The sequence below is a fragment of the Antechinus flavipes genome, chromosome 6 (genome assembly GCF_016432865.1).
Source record: "Antechinus flavipes isolate AdamAnt ecotype Samford, QLD, Australia chromosome 6, AdamAnt_v2, whole genome shotgun sequence".
NCBI classification, from domain to species: domain Eukaryota; kingdom Metazoa; phylum Chordata; class Mammalia; order Dasyuromorphia; family Dasyuridae; genus Antechinus; species Antechinus flavipes.
This window is the reverse complement of record NC_067403.1, coordinates 79,850,010-79,862,983: the sequence shown is the minus strand read 5'-3', so window position 1 is coordinate 79,862,983 and position 12,974 is coordinate 79,850,010. Positions and strand designations below refer to the sequence as shown.

General features: G+C 39.0%; 1 protein-coding gene and 1 long non-coding RNA gene across 3 annotated transcripts in view; one reads left to right on the top strand and one right to left on the bottom strand.

Moving 5' to 3' along the window:
• TMEM154 (transmembrane protein 154) overlaps window positions 1–12,974 on the top strand; it is an 84,773-nt gene that overhangs the window by 38,313 nt on the left and 33,486 nt on the right. For both annotated transcript variants that reach the window (XM_051963886.1, XM_051963885.1), the window contains exon 4: window positions 11,566–11,593. In XM_051963886.1, coding sequence (XP_051819846.1) covers window positions 11,566–11,593 — 28 coding nt within the window. The remainder of the gene's footprint in view (window positions 1–11,565; window positions 11,594–12,974) is intronic.
• Window positions 8,779–11,325, bottom strand: LOC127539647 (uncharacterized). Its single transcript, XR_007948007.1, has 2 exons — window positions 10,491–11,325; window positions 8,779–9,687 (listed from the first exon to the last, which is right to left on the bottom strand). It is a non-coding gene; the product is annotated as an uncharacterized LOC127539647 (long non-coding RNA).

The window sequence follows — 12,974 nt, the reverse complement described above, 5'->3', positions numbered from 1 at the left end:
CAACCCTTCAGAAAGTCAATCTCACTTTATTGGGGACTTCTCCTCACCCCCCCACATCACTGAGAAAGAAAATAAATAAATTATATAGCACTATAATGCTCTGAGATTTTTTAAACAGTGAGCATTTGAGCATTTAAATGTGTGGTTGTTATTATTTACTTATTACACGCCAGTTCAATTAGATAGCTACAAGGAAAACTTCCTTTGAATGGGGCTGCCTCAGCATGGTGTCGGCTTCCATGCCTAGTGTCTTGAACAAAGAACACAGATCATTCTCGTACTGTTTGGCATAAAAACAAGACTCAGTTTATTACATCTCTGGCCTCCATACTTTTGCACAGGCAGTGCTCCATCCCTAGAATGCTCTCCTTCCCCATCTTTACCTCATTGAATCTAGTACAGTGTAAGCTATTTGAAGGCAGAGTCTATTTTGTTTTTGTCTTGCCAACACCTAATATAGTGATGGCCTGTGAGAAGCCTTAAGAAATGCTTGCAGATGATTATGTGATGATTAACTATGGTGGATTTAGTTCTTCTCAGCAATACGGTGATCCAAGACAATTCCAATAGATTTGGGATGGAAAATGCCATCCACATCCAGGCAGAGAACAATGGAGATTGTAGATTAAAACATGATATTTTCATCTTTTTTTTGTTTGCTTACTTTTTATTTGTTGTGTTTTTTCCCCTTTTGGTCTGATTTGTCTTGCACAACATGACAAATACAGAAATTGTCTAAAAGGATTGTGCATGTATAACCTATATCACATTACTTGCTGTCTTGGGAGAGGAGAGGTGCTAGAAGGAAGGAGAAAAAAAATTTGTAGCACAAAAATGAATATTGAAAATTATCTTTTCATGTATTTGGAAAAATAAAATACTACTTGGAGAAAAAAGAAAGAAATGCTTACAGGACTGAATGTAGTACAGTGTAGGAAAAAAAGCATGTTAGTTTTAGAGTCAAGACACTTTGCTTCAAATTCTAGCCCTGTTCAACTCCCAATCTCTCCACTTTCTGAATGTCACTGAAAGTTCCTGGGCCCCAGTTTTCTCATCTGAGTATTAGCCTAAATGAGCTGAAAATCTATGATCCATTGACATCGACTTTGAAATTTGAGCACCCTCAAAAATTCTAACAATATAAAAAAAGAAAATTAATGGAGAGGCAGGTGTCCTAGGGAAAGACTTCCTGGACTAAGTGAAGTTGAAATGGAAAGAACTCAATTTGGAATCAGAGGACTCCATGTCAGTTCATTGAATTCAGATGCTGTTCCTGGCAACAAGGCAAAGCAATAAACGTTTTAAAGCACTGGGAATATAAACACAAGCAAAAAGACAGTCCTTGACCTCAAGAAATTTATATTCTAATGGGGGAACATGGTACATTAGAGGGAGCTAAAATGGTAGGAGAAAGGGGAGGAAGAGACTCATGGAAAGGCATGGTAAGAAGTAGAGAAAGTCAAACTGAGCCAAGACGGGAATGAAGTTTGGCCAGCTTGTGTCCTTCCTCAAAGTGAAAGCCATGGAAGAACTCAGCAATGAGATAAGGGAGTTAGTACCGCAGAAAGCTATTTCAGGGTGAGGTTCTGAGTAAAGTTGGCAGCTGAGGCATGGTGTCAAAGTCTGCAAAGTCAGCAGCAGAGCCAGGAAAAGACTAAAGATTGGCTGACCTGGGTTCTTCCTTAAAATGGAGGCTCTGGGAAGAATCCATCAATAAGAGAAGGGGGCTGGCATAGAAGATGGGTGAGAAGGCAACAGGGGAAGATGGATGTTCCAGGACCAGGAGGCTCCAACCTCAAAGGAAGTTCCAGGGTGAAATGACAGTTGAAGCATGGTGTCCAAGTCTAGAAAATCAAGAGAAGCTGTCACTTGTCAAATGAGTTCTCTTGGGCAATCCTTTCCCATCTCTGGGTTTTGGTTTCCTTGTATTGGACCAGAACAGATTCTTTTTTTTTTTTTTCTGAGGCAATTGGGGTTAAGTGACTTGCCCAGGGTCACACAGCTAGGGAGTGTTAGGTATCTGAGACCAGATTTGAACTCAGGTCCTCCTGACTTCAGGGCTGGTGCTATACCCATTGTGTTATCTAGCTACCCCCTGGAACAGAGATTCTTAACACTCCCTCCCTCCCCCCACCTTTTCTTTTCTTTTCTTTTTTTTTTTTTTTTTTTACCATGGACCACTTTGGCATTTGGGTCAAGCATCTATGGAGCTTTTCTCAGAATAATATTTTCAAATTCACAAAAGATGTAGGATTGCAAAGAAAACCAATCATATCAAAATAAAATTTTCAAAAAAAATTTTTTTAAGTATGTTCATGGATTTTAAATCCCCTGGATTCCCTTATAATTTAAGATTATTCCAGCTCTAAATCCTAAATAAGAATCAAACAATGACAAACAGAGTTAATGGAAGCTGTGAAATGAGAAATCAGATCAAATAAGGCTGCTGAGATTAAAATGAGCCATCTAAACTAGTAAAAATTGAGATTGATTAGACTGGTCTAAAGGACAGAGAAAAAGGAATAGGAGGAAATATATAAAAAGAGGTAGGCCAGGTAGATTGGTCTAGAAACCTAGAAAATGGAAGACAAGTAATTGATCATCTTCCTTGCTTAATTTTTCTTTCTCCCCATTTGTGTCCTTCATGTTTTCCTGTTACCATGGTGTCCAGGGCAAGGATGGGCAGTTCACATCAGGCTCTCTGTTCTGATTGAATGCTGATTGCAGCAACTTCACACAGCTTTCCTCTGGAGCGTGTCATTAATGGCTTTTTAAAATTTACTCATCGTCTGTATAGCTTCCAGATGCCAACTTCCAGGTGCTCCAGAGCTGTGGTGGGATAGCACATCGAAAGAGAAACTGATATCCTTGTCATGAAGTCATAGATGATGATGCTCTAGGGAGGTGTCTGGGTGTTCTCATGCAGAGACCTAGATCATAAAAACGAGGGGGATCCTCATGACTTTGAGGGGGCCCTGCTGCCCCAAAGATGCTTCCCTCTAATGACAAGCTTCATCTGGAAGGGGATATTCGGAAGGAAGAAGACGAGATGAGACTATCTTTATAGCAAAATAGCATTATCCTGAATGGAAGGGCAGTTAGGTGGTTCACTGGATAGAGAACTGGGTTTTGTCAGAAAGATCTGAGTGTAAATCTGGTCCTATCATTTACTAGCTGTGTGACCCTGGGCAAGTCAATCTATCTGCCTTAGTTTCCTTGATTATAAAATGGGGATAATCCTGTCCCCTAGGGTTGTTGTAAGGATAAAATGTGATGATAAATGGAAACTGCTTGGCATAGTGCCTGATGTTTAAAAAATGCTATTATTAAATTTAAGTGATAAGAGAGGGAATGCTGGACTGAGGGAGGAAGATGAGTTTGACTCCAGCTTTAGACACACAGTAGCTATGTCACTTTGGTCAAACTGAACTTCTCGGATCCTCAGTCTTAGTTTCTGTAAAATAAGAGCAATGTACCCATTTCACAGGATTGTTGTGAGCATAAAATGAGATAATGTAAAAAGCAGTTTGCAGACCTTCAAATAGTACTGTGGTGATTTGGAACCATGTCCCCAGATTACTAAGGTCTGCATTTGTTTCAGCTATACCCAGAAGAGATCAAAGAAGAAAAGGACCCAATACTACTCTTTTTCACAGAAGCCCAAAATTGAAAACAAAGATGGGGGAGAGGGAAGTCTTCTCATTGGCAGTTGAAAGAGGGATGTTCCAAGGATGCCATTAACCAAAGTATGGCACAGGAATATAATGATGAATATTATTGTGCCATAAGAAATGACCAAATGACTTACATGAGCAGAACCAGAAAAATAGTTCACACAGGGACCACAACCTTACAGAGAAAAGCAATTTTGAGACTTGAGAACTCTTATTAGTACTCATAACCACAGATCCAGAAGACTGAAGATGAAATATGCTACTTAGTTCTTATCTGAAATGGCATGAACCATAAATGAAGAGATATTTGGGTGCGTGGCCAATATAGGAATTCATTTGCTGGATTATGAATATGATGAGGATATTATTTTGGGGTTTGTTATTGTTCACTAGGGGGGGTTAATAGAACAGATTATAAATGCATGTGAAACTAAGTAAATTTTTAAAAGAAAAACATTATAGAAATACAATTGTTATTATTTTCTAAATTATTTTTAAAGAGTCATCCCCAGGAAAAACACACCTTCAATTTCAACATAGGTTCCCTGAGAATCCAGTAACTGCGGGAAACTGGGACAGCCCTGCTGGGCTGGAGAAGAAAAACCCTTGAAGCTCTGTGAAAGCCATCACGACTCGATGCCATAAAACAGAAAACTGGGTACCAGATTTCCCTGGATTAGAGATGCCATTAGAATTTGCCAGCCCGTAGGAAATTATAACAACAGCTCGTGGCTGCCAGGAACATAGTTCCAGGTGCCTGCCGGCTGTTTTCCCTCACTTGGGACCTAAATTTGTCTGCAGGCAATGGACAAATAGCAGCCTACAATTGCTAGGGATCATCAATATTTGGCTCTATGCAGTGAATCCCACTGCTCAATGTTTTTGCAGCTGAGTAGTCCTCAGATGATAAAAAGCCAACTGTGAGCCTTGGCTGTCTGAAATCCCTCAATCAATAAGCATTTCTAAGTGCCTTCTATATACTGAGGTACTGAGGATACTACCACCTAGGATAGAATTCCCAATGAATTTATATGACTAAGGGAGGCAATATTTCCTGTGACCTTCCAGAGTCCTCTTCCCCAAAGCCCAATATTCTAAGCTACTGTACTGGAGGTGCCCCAGTTATGTTTTCAAGAGCGGGGAAGGTTGTCCTTTACTTCAAGGAGCATCTCCTATATGCAAGTCCCTGCACTGTGTGCTGGGAATGCAAAGACAAGATTCTGAATCTGATCTACTATATAATCATTCTACAAACCAGCATGTTGCCTGAATCCCACTCTACAGTATAAGATTTACACTCCTTGACAGCTTTGATGGTCATGTTTCTTCTTTGTGGCTCCAAGGCTTAGCACAGTGCTTGACTCATTGAAAGCACTTAATAAATACTATAGCATTGAGAAGCAGTGACGTTTGGGAAGGATGGCTAGCTTTAGGATCCGGGAGACTCAAACATAAACAGTGACTCTGGACAATTCACTTAAATCTCAAAGTTACTCCAGGCAGCTCCCTAGAACTACAAATTAAGAAGGTACCGATTTGCATTGTTGGAGAAAAACTCTTGCCAAGAGTTTCTTATAATGAAATTACAAGTCTGGTTTTAAAAAATAGGAATGGGGAAGAACTGATCCACAAGGAACACATATGGGCAAGGAAAAATTTCACCATGAAGAAACATTGAGGCTGGGAGTGAGTCATTATGGAAAATGCTCTGCCTTCAGGTGCTCCATGATTTACTCTTAAGTTTCAGGGAATAGAAACACTAAACTCCTCTTCCGAACTAAAGCCATATGTAGATCTACACTCATCTTATGCTGTTGAACTGGGGCATCATTTGGAAGGGATGCAAGGGAGAGTACCTGGAGAAGCCTCTTTTTTATCTGACTTATGATGTGCCTGAGAACAACTTTCCTGAATGCCTGCAAACAGAGGGGCACTCACTAAATCTCCTACGAGATTTCTTCCTCCTCTGAGCAACAAGACTGAGGTGGTTCTGATATATCTCCTGTTTGGCTTAGCTTTCCAACCATCCTTTAGCATGGTTCAATGGAAATTGCTCTGGATTTGGAGGAAGAGGACTTGGATTTGAAATACAGCTCAGAGCAAGTATTAAATGACTTCATGACTGCGAACAAGTTACTTAACTACACCAGGTCTTAAAAAGCACCTACGCTGGGACAGCTATGTAATGCAGTGGATAGAGCACTGGTCCTGAAATTAGGAGTTGAATTCGAATTGACCTCAGATACTTAACACTCATTAGCTGTATGACCCTGGCAAGTCACTTAGCCCTGACATTCTCACAAAAAGACGAAAAACCACCTAAAGCAAAAAAGCATTTATACACATAAATATTATTGAGTCATACGCATGTCATATATATCACAGCAACCCTAAAATACTCTCCTCTCTCCCATTTTTGCTCATTTCTTTTCTTTTTCAGATGAATTAGCTTTATTCAAATCCCAACTAAAACTTCTTCTACAAATAGCATTTCTCAAACCCTCTTAATTCTTCTTCCCTTTGTTGATTTATTTCCTATTTATCCTCAATAACTTGCATTGCATATATTTGTCTGCATGTTGTCTTCTTCATTAGATTGTAAACTCTTCGAGAAGGAGGATTCTCTTTCACTTTTCATTGTGTTCACAGTGTCTAGAACATAGTAAACATATGACTATTATCTGTTTTCAAAATGTATTTTTGAAGTTGATTTTTTTTTTGCAAGCTTTAAGACTTTATAGTCTTAGAGCTGAACCTCCAGTCCAACCTTCTCAGCTTTACAAATGAGACAATTGAGACCCAACAAGGTTGTTACTTGCCTGAAGTCATGTAGGCAGGAAATGGCTAAGCTAAGATTTGAAGTCAGTCTTCTGATTTCAGAGACAGTCTTCTTATTCTTAATAGGTATATTCTAAGGTATTAACTTTCATTCTATTAGATTTATTCCAATGACTTGATATTTTTTGCATCTCAACTCTATCATCCAAAATATTAGTAACAACAACAATAGCAGCAACAATTATTACCACTACTTCTACTATTACTATTTTTATTTCTATTATTATTACTACTTCTACTACTACTATACCACCACTACCACTATCACTATTGATATTGATAAAGTACTTTAATGATTGCAAAATCCTTATTCTAATTCTCCTAATAATCATGTGTAACCATCTGTGTGTCTTCTCCTTATTGGATATGTGTGCTACGGATACCTATGTACCTTTGACCAAGTCATAGCATTTTGTTTACACCTCTTAAAAATAATTCATTTTTCTATGGCACTTGAAGGTTGTCAAAGCATTTCCTCCAGAACAACTCTTTGAATTGTGTTGCAAGTATTTAAATCTTCCTTTTCACAGATGACAAAACTGAGGCTCAGAAAGATTATTGGAGGCAGGATTCAAAGAGACAGTCTCTTGATTACAAATTCAGAAAATTTTCCATTATCCTTGCTGTTTAAAAGGGCAATTTTCTAAATTTTATATCTTCTCCAGTTTCTAGCGCAAAGTCTTGCCCTCAGTAATAGCTAAATAAATCTTTGTTGAATGGATTGAATTTCTTTCTGTTTTTTTTTTTTTCCCTCCTGCTCTTGACTTTCAATGTAAGTCTTCCAGCAAAACTTGATCGCTAATCAGGGATACTGTAGGGTCATTCTATTTTTTTTTCTTCTTCTACTTATGAGTTGAATTTTGGCAGCCTCTAAAATCCCTTAAAATCAGGAATGAACTAGAGTCAGCTCAACCAGCCTGCTGCAAGACCAATTGTTAAATTTTCAGTGTGATTTTTAACATCTTGGAAATGTCAATCATAACAAGTCAGGGCTTGAGTGATTGTTTAGTTGATCGATTAGACTAAAGAAAGTGTTAATAATGAAAATTAAATTTAAAAGCATGATTGTCCCTGACTCTGCCCCTCTTTCTGTCCCTCCCAGCCTGGTTATTAAACATATAACAGCATGCCCTAGATTTTAATTCTACGATTTTGTGGTTTTATGACCTCCTTTTATTAGTAATGAGGCTATTTTGAAGAGTGAGTCTGAATAACGGTGAGAGGCCCTTCCCCCTCTCCCACAATTAAACTGTCTCTGAAGTAGCCAGGCCCCAAAGGCTTCTGCTTTAGTACTTTGCCTTACTATGAAATGTGAGCTTCTGGAGGGCAGGGACCGTTTTATATTTGTTATTATATCCCCAGCACCTATGACACTGCAATGAACAGGGGCTTCATAAGTCTTTGCTGAATTCATACAGAATGCATCTATTTAGCTTAGAAGTTACTGATTACTAGTTTAAATTTTTTAAAGCTAGCTTTCTTTCTTTCCTCCCTTTTTTCTTTCCTTTATAAAACAGTATTAAAAAAATAGAGAGTTGGCCAGCAGGTTCTTTTTACCCCTGGGGAACACTCCTGAATTTTGGAATCAATTTTTAAGTACACCACCTTATCCCAAGATTCAAGAGGTTTTTCCCTAGGTAATTTTGTTTTTGTTTTTGTTTTTAAAGAAGGATTTCATTGGGATCAATTTTTAAGTATACTCCTATCCCAATTTAAGAAGCTTTTTTTTTTTCTAGGTAAGCTTTTTTGGCTTTGTTTTTAAAGAAGGACTTCATTGTTTTTCTTGGTGTGTGTTTTGAAGCTGCTCCATCTGAGTACTGAAAATTCCATTCATTTATTCCCTGAATTCCTCGCTAGAACCGGCAGGTTGATATGAACATGGCCTCCAACTGCTTCACTTTCCAATATTTCTGAAATAAATAGATAAAGCTGTGATAAAATAATAAAAAGAAATAAAAACTAAATCCCAAATGGCCAGAAGCTGTAACACAAAAAAGTTAAGAACCAAATGTCCTTCTCAGCTTTAAAAATTATTTTTGGTGCCTCTTCCCCAAAAGTTTCATTTCTCCCTCTCTCTCTCTAAGGAAATCTAGTAAACATTTGGCTCAGCACATTTTCTGATCAATTTCTGATATTTAAATGCCAGTATCCAAAATACCAAAAAGAGATTCCAGTGAGGGCTCCTGCCGGACAGCCAAAATGATCAATAGAGAAATGCAGCAGTATTCTTCAGATGGAGGTGATAAAAATTACATCCTCAAAAAAATCAATTTAAACTTTATTTATTTAAATTAATTTATTAATTAATAATTAATTAAAATGAATCAAATTAAAGAAGGGCAGCTAGGTGGCGCAATGGATAGAGCACCAGCCCTGAACTCAGGAAGACCTGAGTTCAAATATGACTCAGACGCTTAACACTTTTTAGCTGTGTGATCCTAGGCAAGTCAATTAACCCCAATCGCCTCAGAGGAAAAAAAAAATTAAATCAAATCAAAGAAGAAAAAATAGAATTTATTTATTTATTGCTGAGGCTTAAATGACTTGCCCAGGGTCACATAGCCAGGAAATGTTAGATTTCTGAGATCAGATTTGAACTCAAGTCCTCCTGATTTCAGGGCTGGTGCTCTACTTACTATGCTACCTAGCTGCCCTCCTCTTTTTTTTTTTAAAGGCAGCATTGATTCTGTTCATTTAAAAAAACCTATTAATTTTAAAACCAAAATAGTCAAGAACTTCAGATTCTTGGTAGACGTCACAACTTTCTAGTGAACTGGTAAATAGCTGGTCCCATTTCCCTCTAGCATGGCAGAGGTCAGAGAATAGAACTCAAGGGCAAAGGACCTTGGTGGAAACCTGTTCCAAGGTCCAGCTCCTCAAGAAGAGAACCCAGGTGGAGATCCCGAAGCTCACGATACCATACACCTGGTATGTCCGGAAGCAGAGGGAGATGTTGAGACGATTCAAACAGAAAGTCCAAAGTTGTGAAAATATGAGAGACAAAAGCAGTCAAGATGAGCTGCTGTTTCTCTTTTCAGTGTCCAGCCAGCAGTTCAGTGCCAGTGAGCTGGGCAGCCAGAATGATACCTGTCCTGAGCCTGCCAATGAAAAGATGCATTGAAACTGCTTCAAAAGGGGACCAGAATCCGAGCAAATCTTGTATCGGATCTACGATCTGCAAAAAAGAAAAAAAGAAAACAAACAAACAAAATAAAAACCCAACAAACAAACAAAAAACCCCAACCCTAGTAAGGAAGAAAGGGAGGCAACAGGGCAAAAGTCTGCAACGAAGGGTCTCCCCATCTAAAGCTCTTAGTTGGAGCTCCAACCTGGTCCTGATGTCAGTGGCCACAATTGGTCGACCAGCCACAGAAGGAGGAACCCTTTCCCCAGAAGCTGGTCATGGAAGCCTGTAGCACAAACCAACTGCACTGCCTGAACCCAGGGCTGTGTCATGGCTCCCCCCACCTCACAAGGGTCTCTCTCTCTCTCTCTCTCTCTCTCTCTCTCTCTCTCTCTCTCTCTCTCTCTCTTCTCTCTCTCTCTCTCTCTCCCCCCCACCCCCTCCAGGTGAGCTCTTAAGAGTGAGCTACAGGCAGCCAGGGCACAATAAGGTAACTTCCTCCTCCACCATCACCACCAGGGCAACAACGCCATGGTGACCAGTCAGTTAGTTGTCCAGCAGGTTTCTCCAGCAGGCCTGGACTCCTGCCACAATTTCCTCTCACCTGATGGTAAATTGATAGTGTGGAGGGCAGCTTGGCCACACTGGGACCTCCCTATTTCCGCCCCCACCCCAACAGCTTCACAATCCACATCAACAGCCCCTAGGAAACTCAATGGTCCAGTGGTCTTTCATGGCAGCAGCAACTCAGCTACAGAACTCCCATGTCTACAATATCTCCCCCAGTATTCCCACACCTCCTAATTCCTATCAGCCATGGTAGTCACAGACACCAGTAAGATTAGTACACTCACAGCATGTCTTCCAGTAAACAGTATCCTCTGCAAGCCTGATGATGCTCACCCTTCATATTCTCTGCTAATATCAACAAGGATCCTGTTTCCACACCATCACCATGATATTAGGACAGTTGTTAAGAAAAAGCACGAATTGATGGGCAACACTGAGATGTTTTTTTCATGTTCTCAAACCAATTCCTCTCTCTCTCTCCTTCTCTTTCCAGGGCTTGGTCTGTGGCCCAGTCCACCCATTCAGTTGGTGTGGGGGATTGGAGGAAGAGCATGGGTGGGGGTCCTCTGCCAGCTTTGGGGATTTTGCTTTCATTCCTTGCAGCATTATCCTTGCCTCACAAAGATGCTAAGTATTCCCATTCATTCTAGTAATGAGGAAAGAGGAGCAAGCAAAAAGGGCTGCTTGCTCAGAGCCCCAGAAGGGGAAGATGAATTTCCCTGCTGTCTTTTATGTTATGGTCCTTCATCGATTGAACTTATGGAAAAACAAAAACAAAAACTTGAATCTGTTACTAAGATTTCAAGAGGAGGAAATATGTGCTGTTGAACTGAGCCAAACACAGTGTAAATATTGACAGATTCCCTCTCCCAACTCTACCCTGAAATGATCATGAGATTTCTTTTAAAGAAGTAAATGTGTCCGGTGCTTGTAAACTGTATTTAAAAAAAGAATTAGTGATGCTTCTTGTTGTTACAGAGCAACCATTTGAAAGTATACTTTCCCCCTTCTCCCTATCAGCCTTCTCTTGGAACAAAGAAGGAAAAAAAAACCCAATTAAGCAAAACCAACTAACCCATCTGCTAAATATGAAAGTGTATGCAACATTCCAAAGTTATAGCCAACCATTTCTGTAAAGAGAGAAGAAAGGTACATGTCTTCTCCAAGGTTACAACTGGTCGTTATAGTTGCAAGATGTTCAGTTTTGTTTTGGTTTGTTCTTTTTTTTTTTTTTAATTTAAGTTGTTTTCCTTACTCATTATTCAGAAGAGTGTTTTTTAGAAAGAGTATAGTTCTGATAAGGAGAGAATATAGTGATAAATAGTTGAGAATATTTATTTTATTTTTATTTTATTTCAGATGAACTAGGAAGTGAAAACATCAAAAGGTAAACATTTTCAAGTTCTTAAATCTGCTCAATTGTTGAAAAATACAACTCTGCAGGTCCTTGATATTCTCTTGTTTTCAAGTCTTTCTTTTCTCCTGATTCTCCTTGAAAGAGGGAGTAAGTTCTTTTCTCCTAGAGAGGGATTTCTGTGTACCTTTTAGCATGATAACCCAAAAGATAGTCCCTAAGTGGTGAACAAGAAGAAATGCATTTTCTTCCCACCAAACTAAATTCTTAGTAATCGATGTAGCTGCTAGAAAAAAATCCCATTGGTTTGATTATCTTAGTCAAATGAACAGCTTCTTATATCTGCTACTAATGATTCTTTTTTAAAAAATAATTATAACTTTTTATTGACAGAACCCATGCCAGGGTAATTTTTTACATTATCCCGTGTACTCACTTCTGTTCCGATTTTCCCCCTCCCTTTCTCCACTCCCTCCCCTAAATGGCAAGCAGTCCTATACATGTTAATTATGTCACAATATATCCTTGCTACTAATGATTGTAAAGACAAGATAGGTAATAAAAATTTTCTGGGTGATATCTCCCAACCCTTGATTTTTTTTCTTATCTATTTCTAATATTGTTAGGTAGTTTTATTCTTACTGAACAACTTCCCCCTGAAACAAAGGAATAGTTGCAACCAAAATAGATGGCAGCAGAAATATAATCCTTACAAAATAATAGCTGGCATTTATGGGAAGTTTTAATGTTTTTGAATTGCTTTATGGGGGCACCAGTCCTGAAGTCAGGAGGATCTGAGTTCAAATCTAGCCTCAGATACACTTTCTAGCTGTGTGACCCTGAGCAAGTCATTTAACCCACTTAATCCCAATCGCCTCAGCCAAAAAAAAAAAAAATTGCTTTATGTATATTATTTCATTTGAGTCTCACAACAACTCACTGATATAAGTGCTAGTATTATTCCCATTTTACAGATGAAGAAATGAAGGTTGAAAAAAGTTAAATGATTTGTCTGAGATCACACATCCAGTCTAAGGAAGGATTAGAATTCAAGTCTTCTTGACTCCAAGTTCAAGTTCCTGTCTATTCTGCTGCTCCGACAAAGCTTCTCCCAAACTCAACCAATTATTATCTGATTGGACAATTTGCTTGCCCGGGATGGGAGTAGCAGTATAGCATAATGGTTAAAGGAATATTTTTGGAATCAGGAAGATCTGAATTCGAATGCTGCTCCTGACACATAAAAGTTGTGTGATGGACAAGTCCACTTGTCCTCTGAAAGGGCCAGGAAACTTCAAGACTCCTAGTTATATTTGAGCTGCTAAGCTGTATCTGTGGGGAACATTTCCACACTGATGAAATCAGAGGTCTAAACCCTGCACAAAGGAAATACTGAGGCTTTTCTTTTCTTTTT